General features: G+C 39.5%; 1 protein-coding gene across 2 annotated transcripts in view; it reads left to right on the plus strand.

Moving 5' to 3' along the window:
• Positions 1–18,246, plus strand: part of cdkal1 (CDK5 regulatory subunit associated protein 1-like 1) — a 168,219-nt gene that overhangs the window by 43,657 nt on the left and 106,316 nt on the right. For both annotated transcript variants that reach the window (XM_028425708.1, XM_028425707.1), the window contains exons 5-7: positions 5,126–5,222; positions 8,365–8,413; positions 12,947–13,067. In XM_028425708.1, coding sequence (XP_028281509.1) covers positions 5,126–5,222; positions 8,365–8,413; positions 12,947–13,067 — 267 coding nt within the window. The remainder of the gene's footprint in view (positions 1–5,125; positions 5,223–8,364; positions 8,414–12,946; positions 13,068–18,246) is intronic.

The following is an 18,246-nucleotide window of genomic DNA, read 5'->3' on the forward strand; positions in this document are numbered from 1 at the left end:
TCCCATTCCTTCATTGCAGCTTCTGACCTCTCATCCAGTTGTTGTTTTCCTCTCTGTCTCTCTCTTGGTTATGAAGATGTTAAGCTTCCCCATTTCACTCATTTCCAGTTTTATATCCTGTGTTTTTTCCTTCTCTTCTGTCTTATATAACACTACCTTTTACTTTCTATCTTTGCTGTCCCTGGCTCATTTGCTTTAAAATATCATTGTTAATTAAATTGCATATAAGGAAAAAAAATGATAATACAGGGTTTTGTATTTCATTTTAATAACTATTGCAAGACTTTGGGTTCTTTAACGTCCCACTGGGTGGAATTTGCTTTGTGAAAAACTAATTTCTTAATCAGGGAGTGTTTTTTTTTGTTTTTGTTTCCTTGAGGTTTTACATGGTGTGTGTTTTTGCTATTTTCTCCTGATTGCATTCTCTGTTTTCCCTCAAAATGTAGATTTGCTTGGGGAAATTGTTCCCTGGCTCAATCAAGAAAGGAAGCAGTGATATTCAGATTTGTCATCATCCTTCTAATAATGCAGTGGAGTTTGTGTGTGTTCGCATGTGCCTGGTTGGCATTTAAACAAGTAGTTGCAGTGCAGACACTGGAGCTGTTTGAAAATTTCACCTCCTTACAGTTACCACAAACAAAGGTTTTCTGGAGACCAAAACTATGCTTTATAATACAGTATAAACATGCTTATTTCTGCTGTAAAGTTGGACATAGGATTTTATAGGGATTGACTCGCTTTTGGAGCCAGCCTCCGCTGGACACTAATGGGACTGCAGTTTTTAGATCGTCTGCATTAGCTTCATGTCTTGGCCTCAGTACCTGTACAGTACATTATCAGGGGGCCTTTACAGCTGACAGCACACTCACAGCTGTATTAGTTAACTCATTGGACAGCAGTTGCACCCTATAAGATTACTGTTTAAACTGGCAGTTAACAGTGGGACTTTTACTGACTCTCTCTTTGCTCTGCGTCTGTCATGTTTCCCTGTCTTTTGTCTCCTTTAACATCAGCTATTTCCTTCTTGACATGCCTGCATGTTTCCTTCTATCCTTTTCACATGTCTATAAAGATGTTCTTCTGACAGTTTCCTGTCAATCACTTTCTGCTTTCCTTCCGTCTTTCTCTGTTCTCTCAGCTGAATCTCTGAGCACCCCCCCTCTCTCCAGTCTACCACACTAACAACTTTCATTTATTTTAGTATGTCTGCAGTCAGATCCCATCGGCCAAGAGTTAGCTGCTGTTTTATTTATACTGTTTGTATTTTGACAGTTGTTTTGGTAAACTTTACCAATACACTTATTCACAGTGGAAAGGCTATATTCTTTACCAGAGTAAGTGTGTTTTCTCCCCATTCATTTAGTCTGTGCTGTCAGTCAGTGGAGATGCACTTCCTGCTCAAATACAGAGGGAAATATATATATATGAAATGATGAATAAAACATCAATCAAATAAGCATGTGTTGCTGCATCTCCTCCGTGGAGTAAATCTAAGGTAGATTGTTGGTTTATAATAGTCGTTGTGGAATCACTAGTGGGACAGTGACCAACCACAAGAATAAACTATTGAATAAACAGAAGTTTGTGCAAGTGGAAAATATAAGAAGTGGAAGATTAAATACACTCTCTCTCTCTCTCTTTCCCACATTTACACACAGTCATGCACACACTTGCTCACATCTTAATTACTGAGGCTTGATGGGTACTTAACCTTGCCCCTTGCTGCTTATGCTAATGCGGAGAGGTCAGGTCTGTGCCGAGTGGCTGGCTCGCTGTCAAATCAGCCAGAAACAACTGTCGGGGATGCAGATGAGAGGATGGGGGAGATGGAGGAGGAAGGACAAGAGAAATACAGGAAAGGAGAAGCAGAGAATGTTGGTTGGAATAAAACAGTTATGTGGCTCAAATAACAGTTAAACATTTACTTATTTATTTCATAAATACAGGCTGAAGAGACAGTCGCAATACAGATATGTACGGTATTTCTCTGTAACATAGAAGTCCCTACTTCTACCAATATGACCTCATCCTTTAAACAACATGTTTGTTAAAGAGCATATGGTTGGCTCTGTGTGTGTGTGTAATGAGCTCATCCTCTCCCCACTATGTTGCTACAGTATCTGTATAGAGCTGAGGATGTTGAGCAGCAGGGAGAGTCATTGAGAGGACACACTATCTCACACATACACACACACACACACACACACACACACACACACACACACACACACAGAGTTCACAGCTGCTCACCTGTTTTGGATGTTTCTCGGTGTCTCATGTATTTGTCCTGGTTTAGTTCTTGAAAGGACATTTTATATGTGCCTGTTGAAGAAAGTGGTGGCCACAGTAATTCTCAGCAACATAAGGAGCAGGTTACAGGTTGTGTAATGACTGTTTTTGACAATGGAGTAATTTGTAGAGTACTCAAAAAATGTTGATAAGAAAGCGGTTATCTTCCTAATTTTTTGGTGGCTAAATGTGTTTTCGACATAAAAATACATTCATTGCCTAGCTTACAAAACATGTCAGAACTGGGGTTGAGCAAAGTAATTTGATGCAGTGCTAGTATACACATGACTACAGGATGAGTCAGACTTATATTTGTTTTTTGAAAAATGGCAACCTTCAAAACAATGTTTTTGGACAACATAAACAATATAAGACATACTATAGAGATTTTAACACAGTGACTAAATTATTATTTCATATTCATTTGATTTAGATACCACACAACTTACTATTAAGGAAAATAAATGACTAATTATTATTATTATTTTTTTTTTTAGATGGAAACATATGTGACAGTTGTGAGCTGCCTTGCTGCTCAATTTATATGATGATGTCACTACTTTTCAGATGCAGTCCTCTACATGCCATTATAGGGGATTGTCAGAATCAGCAAAGGAAGGTCTTCTCCTTCACTTCAGGTTTTCCTGTGAGAAAGTTGAAGAGGCTCTTATATAGGTCATGCACTGTGGCCTATCTAATGCCTAGAGTTATTTTAATGTCATATTCATAGCAAGGGACATATCCAAGTCAAACTGATCAATTCAGTTGGACATTTAGTCTGGTCTAATTTGACTGATTCACTGTGTCCACTCAGCTGTTAAAAACCAGTATGTACAGCACAGCACAGCACACCCTACTATACATACATACCACTTATACATGTATTCATAGACTTTTGTACACTGTTGCCATTGCCAGCCTTGACTTACTGTATATGTTTGTACAGTCAATTTGGGGCATGTGGGCAATGTGGACCTAGTATGTGCGTGTGGTCTGGAGGCAATGGAGATTAGTAACAAAGAGTTGACAGAGGGCCGTAGAGATTTAGGGCAAGGTGCCAGGGAAGTCAAGGAGAAATGTGTGTGCAGGCACACACACACACACACACACACACACACACACACACACACACACACACCTCGTCGTCTGATCTTGGGGGACATCTGCTCTGGTCCGGGTCACTGGCAACGAGCGCTTGGTTGGGCTCAAAAATATCACCACGGCAACTGCATCGCATAATCCCATTCCATCTCATCCCACCCAGGAACTGTGTGCGACGTGATTGGCCTGTTCCCCCTGGGGCACTGAGGCGACGGCTCAGGCGCTGTCTGCTTACTCGCTGTGTCAGCTATGGCTCCGAGTCTGTGGGCAAGGAGCGAGTAGCACATTAAAGGAACGTTTGGCGCATTTTGGCAGGAGACGGTGTGAATTATGCAGACGCACCCCTACTGTGTGTGTGTCTGTATGTGTGGTGATGCCAGTTTGACTTCATGGAGAATAGTGTGGGGTGCTACTTTCTGTTTTGTCCTTACTTCTCTCAGTGTTGGAAGTTTATATTTTTACCTTCTGTTAATTACCAGTATCATAATAAGATAAAGCTACATCTCTTCCTTGCTTCTACCATTTTTTAAGTTTTATTTACTTCAACACAGGGAGTTGCAGTCTTTTGCAATGAGTTCCACTTTCATTTATCCCTCCATTCCTCACCGTTGTGACAGTGTACACTGTACACAGAGATGGCTTTGAATTGTCTACCTTCACATTGTGCTCTCTCACGCACACCCCCTCCACCTCCATCACTGCCTCTCTTTGTTTTGCTAAAGAATACAAACACAGTCTGAATTAAAACACAACTGACAGTTTGCATCCAGTTTCATTGCTCCTCCTCTGTCCTCCTCCCACGATTTTTCTTCTTCCTCCTCCTCCTCCCCACTCACTCCAGCTGTCAGGAGGCTTCATTATTAAAGATTCATGGCAGAGTCTGGGCAGCTCTTCCAAAAGCTTTTGTCTGACAGACCGAGTGTCTCAAATCACACTGCCACTAACTGGAGGTGACATGAAGACTTGTACATTGATCCACATGCACAATTTCTTTGTGGTTTGTTACAGTATTTTACAACCTGCACAGCTCTCTTTGCAGTCAAATCGTTTTAATGAATGTGATTAGAGATGCCCAATTTCACTTCAAATTATAATGGCCAAACACCTTATAGAAGCTGTAAATACTTGAGCGATCTTCAACACATGATTTACTGTATGCAAACTCTTTCCTCTCACTCCTAAACAGTACCAAGAAATAACTTGTGTTCCACTTTTTAAAAAAACAATTCTCTTAGCGAGAAACTTTCATAAAGATGTATCTTTTATTTCCTGGACAGTACACTTTGACTGACATTTAATGGCCCTTTTCATCTTCCAGCAGATAGCTAATCCAGTCAGCCTTTCCTGATTCATTTATCCTCTTAAGTGGTTTGAATTAATGAATAAGGAATTTTCTTCCCATGCACAGAGAGACAGAAAAGTTATACAAAAGGCACATTTGTATGTAGAACATGCAGACAGGCTGTATTGTAGAAGGCCATTGTTTTGTTGTTGATTTGTTATCAGTGTCTGTGAAATTCAGTGCAATCAAGCCAGTATATTTTCATCAGAGGAGGTGGGAAGTGGCTGTGGAATATATATACACATAAAGTCAGCTTTTAATGCACAAAAAAGCTGCATACTACCACATGTTGTCTAACCTGCACCTTTATACCACCATTTTTGAAAGTTGTGCAGAGTTTCTGTGTAAAAACATTAATGGTCTCACATCTTTTGTCTGTTTTTGTTTGAACAGAAAAGCCCAGGAACAGCAGAAAAAGGTGGTAGTCGCAGGTTGTGTTCCTCAAGCCCAGCCACGGATGGACTACCTCAAAGGTCTCAGCATCATTGGGGTATGAGTACTTGATGTGCATGTCTCTTAGCATGCCTGTTAGTCCACACGTGTCTCATTGTTTGTCTTTATCTGTGTATAACCTTTGGGTATTGACCGTTAACACATTTATAGATGATTAAAACTGTCACTCATCTCCTTGTTTGTCTATGGCATTTAGCTGTATGCTTATTATTTGCCTTTTCTTAGGTCATGCACACGCATAACATTTCCAAGTTGAGAGACACGTCAGTGATGGAAAGTTCCATAGATTTAGGCCTTCAGCATTAGCTGCCATGTCTATTCTCTTTCTATTAGAGGACATTGGACAGTTAATCCTGTAAGTGTTTTGTACACATAGCACAGAGAGCCAAAAGGCAAAAGCTGTTGCAGTGTAAAAGGGAAACTGTTAACACAAAGGGGTGTATGCAGTACACTACTAACATCACTGTATGTTTATTTCTTTGCAGTGTTTATAAAGTTTGCTCTAAGATAAATAAGGGTATATATTGTAATATTGTAGTGTTACCCTGAGTCTCCCTCAGGTGTGGGTATAATTAGAGTGTATAAACTGAAACATTATAGAGGAATTATATACTAATTATAAAAAAATAGATTTGTTAAATCTCAGGTTCAAATCTCAGGTTCAAATGTCTTTGAACCTGACAGTGTCACTGTCAGGTTCAAAGACATTTGAACCTGACAGTGACACTGTCAGGTTCAAAGACAGGTCAGGTCAGACAGGTCAGGTCTTGTTTTTGATGTAGCCAGATGGATAGACAGGCTCTGCAAAAGCAGCCACACTTAATGTGTGTATATGTATGTATATATGTGTGTGTGTTTTTTTTGTGTATGTGTGTTTGCGTGTTGAGCAGGATGTAATGCAGATATGTCTGTACTATGCATAAAAATTAATTTGTTTAATGAAAACATTTATTTCACACTAAGACGAGCTATATTGATCAATTCAGAATATCATAAATTCATGGATTCTCTTGTTGAGTCCAGATTTTGCCTTCTGAATCACAACAGAAAAATCTCAATTTCACATAATGCTGCTTTATTTGCTTGTGTAAAAAAAACAAACTGCCTTGTTGGACATGGGGATAAATCAAACAGTCCAATATCCAGTCTGTATTACTGCCACTGTCTTAAAAGTAATGGCTTGGGGGGGCGGCTTGAATGTTACATTAAATATCCTTTACCATAAATAATGTTATTCCATTTAGGTAAACATGTCACAGCGTAACATAATTGCATTCCAATAAAGTGACATGTATGTATAATATAATTATATTCAGATAAACACAGTTGTATATGTAATAGCCTTCAGGGTGAGGCAAAAACAGCTGGGAAGTTTACCACTGCTGGTTCTTTGATTGTCCTGAGTCGACTGGATTATGCATTGATACACACTCATGCACATGCACACACTAATGGATGCATACATGCATGAACAGGCACACATAGTAACAAACAGAGACAGAGGTATATGAAAATGCACATACTCCCCTTTGTGTATCTTTTGTAGTTACAATCAACCTCGTAATGACAGTGGCAGTTGGTGGGTTATGCAAATTAGATGCAAATAAGTTGAGAATTTGTATATAGTGATTGTATTAACGGCTACATAAGAGATGTAGTTAAAAAAATGCTTCCTGTTGAATTCAATCTGTTTAATTGACCCCTGTGTGTGCGTCACAGCTTTTATGTCTTCTGTTGTGTTTTTGTGTCAGAAGTTGCTGTGAAGTTAAGTGACAGTGTATTATGTGTAAGGTACACAGACAGTCACGCAAGCCCACTGTGTCTCGCTTCTCTGAGCTTGACATGTCACATCTTGTATGTGACACACATCACACACACACATGTTTACACTACTGGCTGTGTAATAAGAGGAGCACAATGGGTGTGCTGTGGTGTAAGCCTTAGATGGTACACATGAGTATGTGTTCTCAAAGCTAGATAGCCTAGGTTGCAGTATTCTTTATGTCTTCGCATGAAAGATCGTATTTCTTGTTTTTGAATCTGCGTCTGCTTGTTCATATACTGATGATGTGACAATAACCTTTGGTTAATGTAGCGTTTTATTTAAAAATTTTATTTAGTTTGGCTCAAATAATATTCTATAGTCATAAAAGGGAGTTGAAAAGAGAGATCTTAAATCATAGCTAAAATATAAAGAACACCTGACTCTTACTTTAAGTAGGGACGTCCACTGCTGCACTGAATGGACCCAGATTGCCTGGCCATTACACGGAAATAGGTTTTATTTCAGTGTGTAACAGGCATGTAACTGCTGCCTGCAAAGCACAGTGTGCATCCGTGCGAGTGTGTTTGAAAGAAGGGCTACTCTGTGTAATGAGCCTGGAGGCATTGAGAGCCAGCGCCACTGGCTAGAGCATAGATCTTTAAGAATAGAGAGTGTGAGAGAATTAGAGGTGGAAGGGATGCTGGGAGGAATGAAAGGCGGAATAATGGCACTAGAAATTATTATATTTCGTCCCCCACTTCTTTAGTTGTCTATCACTGCCTCTGTCCTTTTGCTCTTTACATTATTTCTGTGGGATGGTAGATTAGTAAAAATAAGTGCTGCTCTCATTTAGTTCCCAGCTCAACCTTCTAATAGTCTGGCTCTCATTAAACTGTGACCAAAGGGGTCTTGCTTGTGCTCTTTACATAAATTAGTGGTGTTTCAGAGAACCCTTTGGCAGAGCTGCCGGACTTTTTTTTTCTGTGAGAGCTAATAAAGATAATAACTTGATCATTACAGAGTTCTGTTTTAGTAAATCTCTGCTAATGTAATGTGCTTCATTGTTACCTGCATGACTGTTTGTCTGCCACACTCTGTCTCTTTCCTTTTCTTCTTTGATTTGTAAAATCCTACTGCAGACTGTCTCTGTCAATACAGGATATACAGTGGATGGTGTTACACCTACGCACACACTGTTGCATGAGAAATCTATATTGCTTAAACCTGACTGGAGATAGCTTAGTGTGATTTTATATATATATATATGTCTGTGTGCTTATTACATATGCCCACCTTGTTTAAATGTGGATCGGTATATGTGTGTCTGTGTATCATCAATATCCTGTCTGAGTGTGTGTACTTTGGTTTGTCAGCATCGATAAACTTTTCCCGTGTGTGTCTGCCTGTGCTTCAGGTCCAACAGATTGATCGAGTGGTGGAAGTAGTGGACGAGGCTGTTAAAGGTATTTTAACACACAAAGACACTGACACACACAAGCAATTGTTTGCGCGAGTGAACAGCAAACCATTGATCAACTAATGAATGAATGAACAAAGGCCCTGTTTTGGAATAGGAAATTACTTGTCAGCTTCAGCTCTGTGTATGAAATTGTTCGCTATAGTGCTTCATCCACAAAGGGGAGCTTGATAAGTTCATGGCATAAGGTGGAGGGAGATGACTGTTGTTATTATGCAATCAAAACATGTTTGTGGTATCATAAGACAGAGATTTCTCAAACAACTACTGGAGTGTTTTTAGGGAAAATGAAAAGATGGGGCCTTTGTGTTAACATTTGACATAGCAGAGTGACTGGATTTACTGTGTGTTACACAGTTTACAAGATGGTAAATTTCATGAAACAAAATGCTGCTGACACCCTTATCTTTCACTGTTAAAGAAAAATGGCTTCGTCTGGTGTGTGTTTAAAAGCAAAGTCATAGTCCTGTCATTGAATCTTGTCTGTCTTGCCGTCTGAGCTTCTCGTTAAACGGCCTGTTCTGTCTGAGAAGCTCACTGACACTCACATGGCAGTCATTAGGTCATCCATTTAAACTGTTAGTGAACCAACGCACTTAACTGTTTAATGAAGGTCAGAGAGAGTTTACAGTGTGAGAGTGTCCAGTCAAGCTGTCATACACCCCCAGCTGTTCTCTAATAAAGAACAGATTGAGTTTGTGATCTGTGTGTGTGTGTGTGACTAGTTTGCACTGCAGGCCTCATTCTAATGAAGGACAGCTGAACTGAGGCTTAATTTTACAATGTGTCATCAACCCTAAATCGTCTGGCTGTACACATGCTCATTCACACACACACATACACACACACACACACTCTGTGACTTTTATTCCCCCTTTCTTCTCTATGATTTGCTCATTTTTTCTCTTTTCTTCAATTTCCTTCTTCCATCTTTTGATCTCTTCCACACCTCTCTCTCTCTCTCTCTCTCTCTGTGCACAGTGCTCTCTTCCATCTTCTCTTCCCTCCCTTTTTTTCCCTCCCTTCCTCCATCGAAACTAATTTCCCAGTATCATTACAGTTCTTTATGACCTCGTATAAACTGGAAGCTGTTATTTTGTCTCAGAGGCCTGGGCATAAACCTTTAAGCTACAGGATTTGCCTTTCGTAATGGCTACTAAAATACTTACTTCAGTGAACCGCTAATAGATACAGGTCTTTGCTGTGCCAAAATTGCTTGCAGGTCTGTTTTCCACATGACGAGTTCTCGAATGCCTTTATGAACTTGGTTCTTGAGGTGTGAGACTATCTATTCAATTTGGATTGAAGAGAACTTAACATCTTTCAGTCCACAAGGGCACCTCGCCACTATAAGACTGCTTTTAATATATGTAATATAAAGTTTAAGTTACTACCTGTTGTAAATGCCGGCATGTTTTTTTTCTTCTCATCACAGGTTGGTTTAGTGATTGTGCACTCACTTAATTTATATAGGCATTATTACATTTACAGCCCAGTCTTGTGTTGCTGGTGGTTGTGCAGCATCAGTCATTTGCAGGATGGTGTTGTTACTGTGGTAGCAAGCTTGTTTATCCAAATCATTTTGCCAGATGTTTATAATAAACAAAGCTTTGACTTTATCTTTTATACCAGTTCTATTGGCAGATAAATAAATATTTTTAATGACACTAAAAGTAACGGCAGGTTTTATGATTCCTTGCAATGCTCCACAATCAGTTTTTTTTTTAAAGATAAATATTTAATCAAGATGAAATGTTTAAGCCCACACAAAGGTTAAAACCCCACTTTAGTGTAGTCTCAATATTTGATATGCTTCCCTCTATATAGGGCTGTTTTGTTGTTTCTTTACTAATTTCCTTATTTTCATCATCATCCACCTTTTTGGCTCATATTTATTCTTTTAGAGAAACAGTTTGTGACACACTTTGTAACATTAAAACAGGTGGCAGAGACAAAGCATAGAAACAGTTAAACGATCTAATATGTGTGTTTAGCTACAGATCAGAGGCTAAATGGCACCATATGACCTTGTGATCTTTGTTTCACCAGTATAAACAAACTGATTGCCTGTATCAATGCTGAAAGAAATGGATGCATGAAAGTGTCTTTGAAGAGATAGGAGGAAGGGGAAATGAGGAAACAACAGGCAATTCTTTCATAGTGCATTTGCCATTGAATCTGATCTGACAAGAAAATTAAGTGCCTTCCCAGAGACATTTGTACATATGGAATATAACAGTTATATTGGAGGGATAAGTGACAAACATTACAACCCTCCTGTCCCTGTTCATCTGCTACCCCATCCCCCCCAAACCATGTCCGCTGCTTTACAATCAAACCAGAGAGCACAACAAGACCCACCACTTATGAGACATCAGACTCAGGTCAACAGGTCATCCTTTTAGCCTTCTACCTCTCTCACCCAACCATCCATCTGGCAGTTCTATACATCTTTCATCTCTGATGTATTTTTTTTCTATCATCATCCACCTATCTTTCTTTCCATCCATCTATCCTTTCCTTCCCTTCCTCCTTTTTCTCCCTCTACTGTGCTTTAATGGAACTTTATGAGTGGATAGAAGGATTTATGTCGGTTTGTATTTATGAAGAAGAGAAAGGAACAAAGACAGATTGGAAAAAGTGCATGAGGGAAAGGAGGCCAGTGAGTAACTAGAAAATGTGTAATAGGTTGATGTGTGTCTGTGTCTATGTGGGGTTAGCCAACACAGCAGTTGGCCTCTCTAAACTCTGTAATTGAGATGACAAATATGAGGCATTTTTTGGGGGGGTTTCCTTAGCAACTTATGTTAGCTATTTTATCTTTTGCTTTCCATTCACGGTCCCCTCGGCCCTGAAATTGAATTTGGCTTTGGGTACATTCCTGGAATAATTCCATGCTGGCAGTAAGATTATTTCTTGAGGTGGTAGTCAATTGACAGAAGTCCTGTGCAGTTTTAGAGGGGAAAAAAGGAATATGAGGGGAATGACAATTTCCAAGTGTTATTAGGATGGACAAGCTCATAATTTGGAAAAACATCTGGAAATACCCAGCACTGTACTGGTAATTGCTTTCTCCTGACCGGTCTGTGTATGCAGTTATGTATTGGTAACTTCATTTTCCCACTATGCTGAATCAATTCTACAATGTGAACTGGAATAATATGAAGTTTCAGAAACTGATTTCACCACAAACCTGCACCACATGCCTTTTTTTAAGTCATTACAGTTCTACATCTCCTAATATGATTTAAGGTCCATTGTGCACCCGTTAACATGCAGACAATTATGGTTAGCCTGGTTTGTGCAAGGAAAACTGGCAAAACAATAATATTTTAATGTCCAGTGTAATTGGTGCAGTAAATTTAAGTAATATTCATGATTCAGGTTCTCAGGCTTTTTAAAGTAAACTATTCTTATCCTTTCGTTGAATGAGCTTCTGATAAAATCTTTAAAGAAGGCGGAACTGTGAATCTGGTATAGCAAGTGTTATATGGAGTAACTGCTCAATCAATCACCAGATGAAACCACGGCTACAGCGATAAGAATATTATGCATGAGCGTCGATCCTTGTTTCATAAGTCAGATGCACAGATCTAAAGGAGAGTATTGCCAAATGTGCTTTAAGTCCCAGCTGTTTTCCACAAGGGAAGTTTTCTCATTTCCTTGCTTGTACTGGGATATTACGACCAGTCACGCCTCACCGATTGGCTCTTTGTCCTCCTCTGGGGCAGATTGTCATTTTTATCTACCAATTGATAACCATGCTTCCTGCCCTGAGCCCACCCTCCCAGGAGACTTGTAAAGCGGATGAAAACAGGAAGACAATTCCATCCCTCAGCGCCTCCATTTCGTACACTTCTATGGTAGCCTATTAGATGGTTAGAGAGCAGAGGTGGCTGCATCCCATTTCCACCAACAGAAGGCTGGACATTATAGCTATTAGGCCTCAGATTATTCTGAACATTACTTTTACCTAACAATCTTTTATTGTTTGATTGAACAAATACATACAAAAAAATGTTTAATCAACCAACTTTTAAGCACCATACACTGAATTTCAAGAAAGTCAAGATGTTCAAAATATATTAGTCTGGCAGGAGCAATAGACATTTTTAGAAATAAAAAAATAAATAGATTTTTTTTTGGTTTGAGCTGGATTGACTTGCCTCTGTGTATGAATGCAGCCTTGAACTTCTGAACCCTGCCATTCATATCAGTTGAATTTAGCAAAAATATCAAATTGTTGCCCACCTTACCAGGTTGAATAATCACCGACCATTCTTCACAACACAGCCTGTTTCCATTCAAATTACTTTAGTAGTGAGAGCCTGATCTGGCTTTTCTGCTTTGCATAGTATCCTGTTTATACAAACAGAATTTTTTAAAGAATAAAGAAGTGATCCAGGGAGGGAACTTTTCTAACTTGTTTATTGCTGATCAAAGTCTTATTGAGTCATTAAAAATATGCTAGTAAGTAATATAGATGAAAGATGATGTACTGTTTGTTTATTGCCTTCAGGTCATTCAGTCCGTCTCTTGGGTCAGAAGAAAGATGGAAGTCGGAGGCTTGGTGGGGCCAGACTGGACCTGCCCAAGATCAGGAAGAATCCTCTCATTGAAATCATCTCCATTAACACTGGGTAGGACACAGACACACAGAGAACACCACTCATAAAATATTCAGCTTCTAGTCAATATCACTGCTTCCCTGCTGTGTGCGTGTGCATGTGTGTGCACAATCTCTTTGCACAACTATTTAAACAGCCCCTCTTTCTAGTTTCTAAATTTATCCATTAAATTCCGTTTTTTTTGGATATGTTTTTTAAGGTGCATGTACGATTTTTCAGATGTAACTGTAATAGAAAGCCAACAGGTTTCACTTGTCTCACCTTCCATTTGCCTCCTTTTTTAAAGCATGCAAAAAGCACACACACACACACACACACACACACACACACACACACACACACACACACAGTCACCGAATTTTCAGTCATAGATGTGATGTTCTGTGTTTGCCAGTTGTGTAAATGGGAACAGATAAAGAGACACTCCCACACATCACCACCACTTTATGGGCCAGTTCCACATTGTTTACAGATATACGTGTCCCATGTGCTGTGCTCTCAGTAGGCTAGTTAAAAAGGATTACTGCAGACTAATTCCACCATGCTGGACCTTCACTGATGATAATCCATCCATCATCCTATTGCATGTCTTCCAGGTCTATACATTAATGGCAGGACTCACCAAGCCAAGGCTGTAAACAGCTTGCAGACAAAGCACTATATTCTTCTTTAAGAGTAGAGCTCTTAAAGTCATTTATTCAGATACAAATATCTCCCAAGTCCCGGCTGTTAGGAAAACAAGCATGGCATGGGCTGTTTCTAATCACCATCACAAAGTTGCAGACTTTACATGCTCAGCAGTTCATCATCTCTTTGTTTGAGCCTGTGATGTGTACATTTGTTACACTCTATAAGGGGGTTTTTACATTTTGCTGGAATTACCATCATTGTCCTTGAACCTTGTGGGCTAATTGTAGCAACATTCTTGTCCATGTTATAGAAAGGTTATTATTTATTACTGCTATAATACCAGGGGGGCTTTTTTTAATGATTATGTTAGGTGTGATAGTGATACAGGGGATTCTTTGTGAGGCTATGTGGTGACACCATCACCATACTTCACACAGATGCAATAAATGTCAGCAGCTTACATTGTTAGATCTGGTATAGATGGACCATTGTCTGTGGAATCATAAAAGATCATGCACAAAAGTCAATAACAAGCAAAAACGTAGACAATGTAGATTGTGTGAAATACAGCATAAGTCTTTGGATCTCTGTTTAGCATCACCGTCAGTTGGGTTAATGTGCATCATGGAGAAAAGCTCAGCACAGGATAGAGAGAATTGAGACAGATGTCACCTTCATAGCTTTGTGTAACGTGGCCCCATCCACACAGAGATGAAGCCACTTTCGTTTCCAAAACGTTCTTAAAGACGCCGTCATTTCAGTAAATGCGTGCGTCCATACGAATCCGCAAAAATTACTGAAAACGTTGTAGTACATATGCCAGGCCTGTGATTGGCGCTGTAATGCTACCAGAGAAGTTCTCCAAAAACAAGCTTCGTAGTTTGTTGTTGTCAGAGTGAGCACATGCGGGTTGAGTGGGAGCTGGAGCTGGAGCTGTCGACATCGTTTCAGAAAAGTAGCATTTTGGGCGTCCACGCGGAGACATGGCAACGCCGTTTTAAAAACGTATCCACCCTGGGACCTGTTTTCAAAAGTTGTCGTTTTTCCACCTCTGAAACACTCCGTGTGGATAAAATGCCTAAACGATACAAAACTTCAGAAAACGTGTGGACGGGGCCTCTATGTGATTGTAGGTCGTCACTTGGGTTATTGCGACTTCCTGGTTCAAAACTACAAAACTGCATTAATTCTTTAAGCAGCATTTCATCATCAAGAGTTGGCTATGTCTTGGATGTTTGTAGTCCGCCCAGCTCAACTGTTTATAGCCCAGATTAAAGCTTCTTAGACAGCATTCTACTAATGCAACCACAAAAGCTGTAAATCCAACTAGTTCCACCGTTGTCTTCAAGTTAAAGTGGCACATCTTTATTGAGGAAAGAGTAAAATTTGTCACCAACATCATGGTTGGTGTATTCCTGGCTACATTGATTTGAAAGCCTGTTTGTCTTTGATAGCTCTTGGCATTTGGTGTGAGTCTCTCTGAGCATATTACCACTTTGTCACAATCAAATAATAAAAAACAGCCATTTTAATATTTGTAGTTCTTTCTTTGCTTGTGTTCTATGTATTGCCTTAGTTTTGTGTTGTGGTATGTGTGCGCACAGACGTCTGTCCCCCGCCGGGCTCCTGTCAGCAGGGGGTCTGTATCTGATCCAGATGATCTCGCAGTTGTTTTTCAAAAGGGTCATGCTGGCTACAAATAAATCCTTGTTTATACTCTTTTAACTGGAACTCTCAGAGTAGAATGGTGGATTACACAAATATTTGGCTGGGTGAGTTGACTGTTGACTAAATCTCTCCCAAATAACGCTTTTGTTGCTGAAAATCCGAGCTTAAAGTACGCTTGTTTGAGCTGCTCAGTCATTGGTGTCACTAATTTGACATGGTATGTGTGTGTCTGTACACACGTGTGTCTCTGTGTGTGTCAAGGCAAATGGAGAGAATGTATCCTTTGTGTGTTTTGTTTTTAAATGATCTGTTTTCATTATATTCCCTGTGAGGTAGCGATGACATCATTGGTGACATTTGTCCGCTGATGAAACAGAGAGATCCTTGTGTGACACACAGCCACTCACATGCACGGCATTAGTTGTAGTTTTTAGCTTCTGCGTCAAAGAGAACATTCGAAACCATTATTTTAGTGTGTGTGTGTGGGTGTGTGTGGCCTTTAATGTCTCCTGTTTGTTGCCAATTTGTCTTTTATGCCTGGACATGTGGGATGCATCCATTTAAGCTCATACTCTCTCTCCTGGTTTCTTGCAAAATGTCAAGCTGATTTTATACTGCAGGGCAGAGTGCTTCTACAAGATATCTGCAGATCCTCTGAAAAGACTCTTAGGGCATAAAAAAGTGGTTGGGGCCAGTTATGTTAAGCTATGTGTGTATTGTACAGTAGGTGTGAGGATGGTCATTGTCACAATACACACCAGGCAGCTGTCAGGGATCATTATGCCAGTGCATTTGTGCAGATTATATATATGTTAATATATAATGTTATGTAGTACCCGTTACTCCTCACACATTAATTTCAGTCTGTGCCTGTCTGTCATCTTCCCTTTATTAGTGCAAATCCTCCACAGTAACCCTACGTAGGGTCTCACCTGGGACTACCAATGAAAATTTAATTTTGCATTCAAATTGATTCACAATTTTAGTTTCATTAAGTTGCATATTAATTTCATTTGCACCTATTAATTTTAAATTAAATTGGCTTTTTTTCACCAAGTTAATTTGATCCTTCATCAGAAAATATGCTCAACAAAGTCCAGCTAGGCCTGAAATAGCCTCTGGCTTCATATGAAAAAAGAATATTCTCAGGTTTCTCTTGGGCCTTAATCCAGAATCCAGTCCAGAAGCAGCATTAATGTGGTATTAACTGACTGCATTCTTACTTTTTCCTTCTACATGTAGTTACCAGTAACAAAACTCAAAAATATTGCACCAACACAATAGAATAAAACTGCCATCATTCAGTTGAATGTTTTTTTTATAGCCATTAAAACTACTGGTGAAAGGGTTTTACCCAGCCACTACCTTTTCCTAAGCCTGACCAAAAGACAAAACATAAAGTGAAAAAGTAAAGCATTTAAACCAATAGAAAAAATAAATAATCGTCCGACGTGGACATGAAGCACAATCTCCTGGGTGACAGCATGGAGAAAGGTTAATAGCTCCATCTTCCCCAGCCTCCCCCACTGGCGGACTTTGTCTTTTACTACCTCATCCAAACCATCATTTTGGGAGTCAATGGCTGTCAACCTGTTCTGTGGTTTATGTATGAGGATGTGTTAGTGTTGAATGGTCAGTGAGAATGGTGGAGCAGTGGAAATAAGACCAGCTAACTGGTGGTGTTGTTTTGGACACTAACCTACACATGTTTTTTATGTTGACTTCAGCAGCTCATTTGTGCAACATTTAGTTTTGGATTTTTTTTTGTCTTATTCCTTCCCTAGCCCTATTATGTAAACAGATAAGCCTGAAAGTATAGTTCATTTTTCATCCTGACTGAAAAAAGATTTTATTATGTCTTTCTAATGCTCTATTATTAGTCCCAGTTTTAGCACACTTGATACTATTAGGGGAAGCTGGTGTTTGTGTGTGTGTGTGTTTTGCCCAAGGCTATTTTAACGGTCCATTCTTGCTCTGTGTGTTGTTGGTGACAGTAAAAGCCTTTTTGTGAGCAAGTTCAGTCATGATGCTTCAGTGTCATAAACAAAGAATTTACAGCCACTCAGTCAGAATGGGTCATTAAACTTGTGTGTGTATTTCTTGCTGTGTCTGTTTGTGTGAACCTTCACAATTACACTCCAGGCATTTTTAAAAAAAGCCCTTTTGTTCCACTGTTACAGCTCATTACATTTCATTAGCTGTCTCCTCCCTGTTCTCTATTTAGTTGCATTTTTGGCAGTCATATTCTCTGTCATTGTTATTGCAATGTGCTAAAGTCAGGTGTTAATGATCCTCTGCTCCAACCCCAAACCAATAACCGAGCTCATCATTTGTATCCTTCAGGCAGACAGGTAGAGAGGATGATACTGAGAAGTAAGCAGTAAAGCAAGCTTCTTGTGGTTTCAGAGCTCTGTCTTAGAAAGTTAGTAAACATTTGCTGGCAGGCTGACTGTAGCCTTGACGTTTGATTGCAGCACTGGCAACTCATACTTTGCAACAAAATGGTAGAATTAATGCTGTTATGGAGGGCTGAAACTCCTCTGTGGGCCATATTTCTTCATTTAAAAACAGATCTCCGGTAAAGGTCTGCCCGTATATACAGGCTAGGAAATAATAGTGGTAAAAAATACACTACATACTCTATGGCATTGCGGTACTGTCATCATATGACATGATGATGTTTCGATCCACTTTGTCATCTTTAAATAATTTTGTTGGATATAATGTATGAGCAACTGTTTCACAGTAAAAACTCAGTTAAGATCCTGGCAGGAGTCATCTTGGTCTGTTTGCAAAATTAGTATCAACATTGTATTTTTACGTTAGTAGTTTACAAACTCATAGGTTGTTAACTATGGATCGAAATAAATCAAGAGGTCAGCTGGTGCAGGAT

This window comes from Parambassis ranga, chromosome 16, assembly GCF_900634625.1.
Source record: "Parambassis ranga chromosome 16, fParRan2.1, whole genome shotgun sequence".
In the NCBI taxonomy this organism is placed as follows: domain Eukaryota; kingdom Metazoa; phylum Chordata; class Actinopteri; family Ambassidae; genus Parambassis; species Parambassis ranga.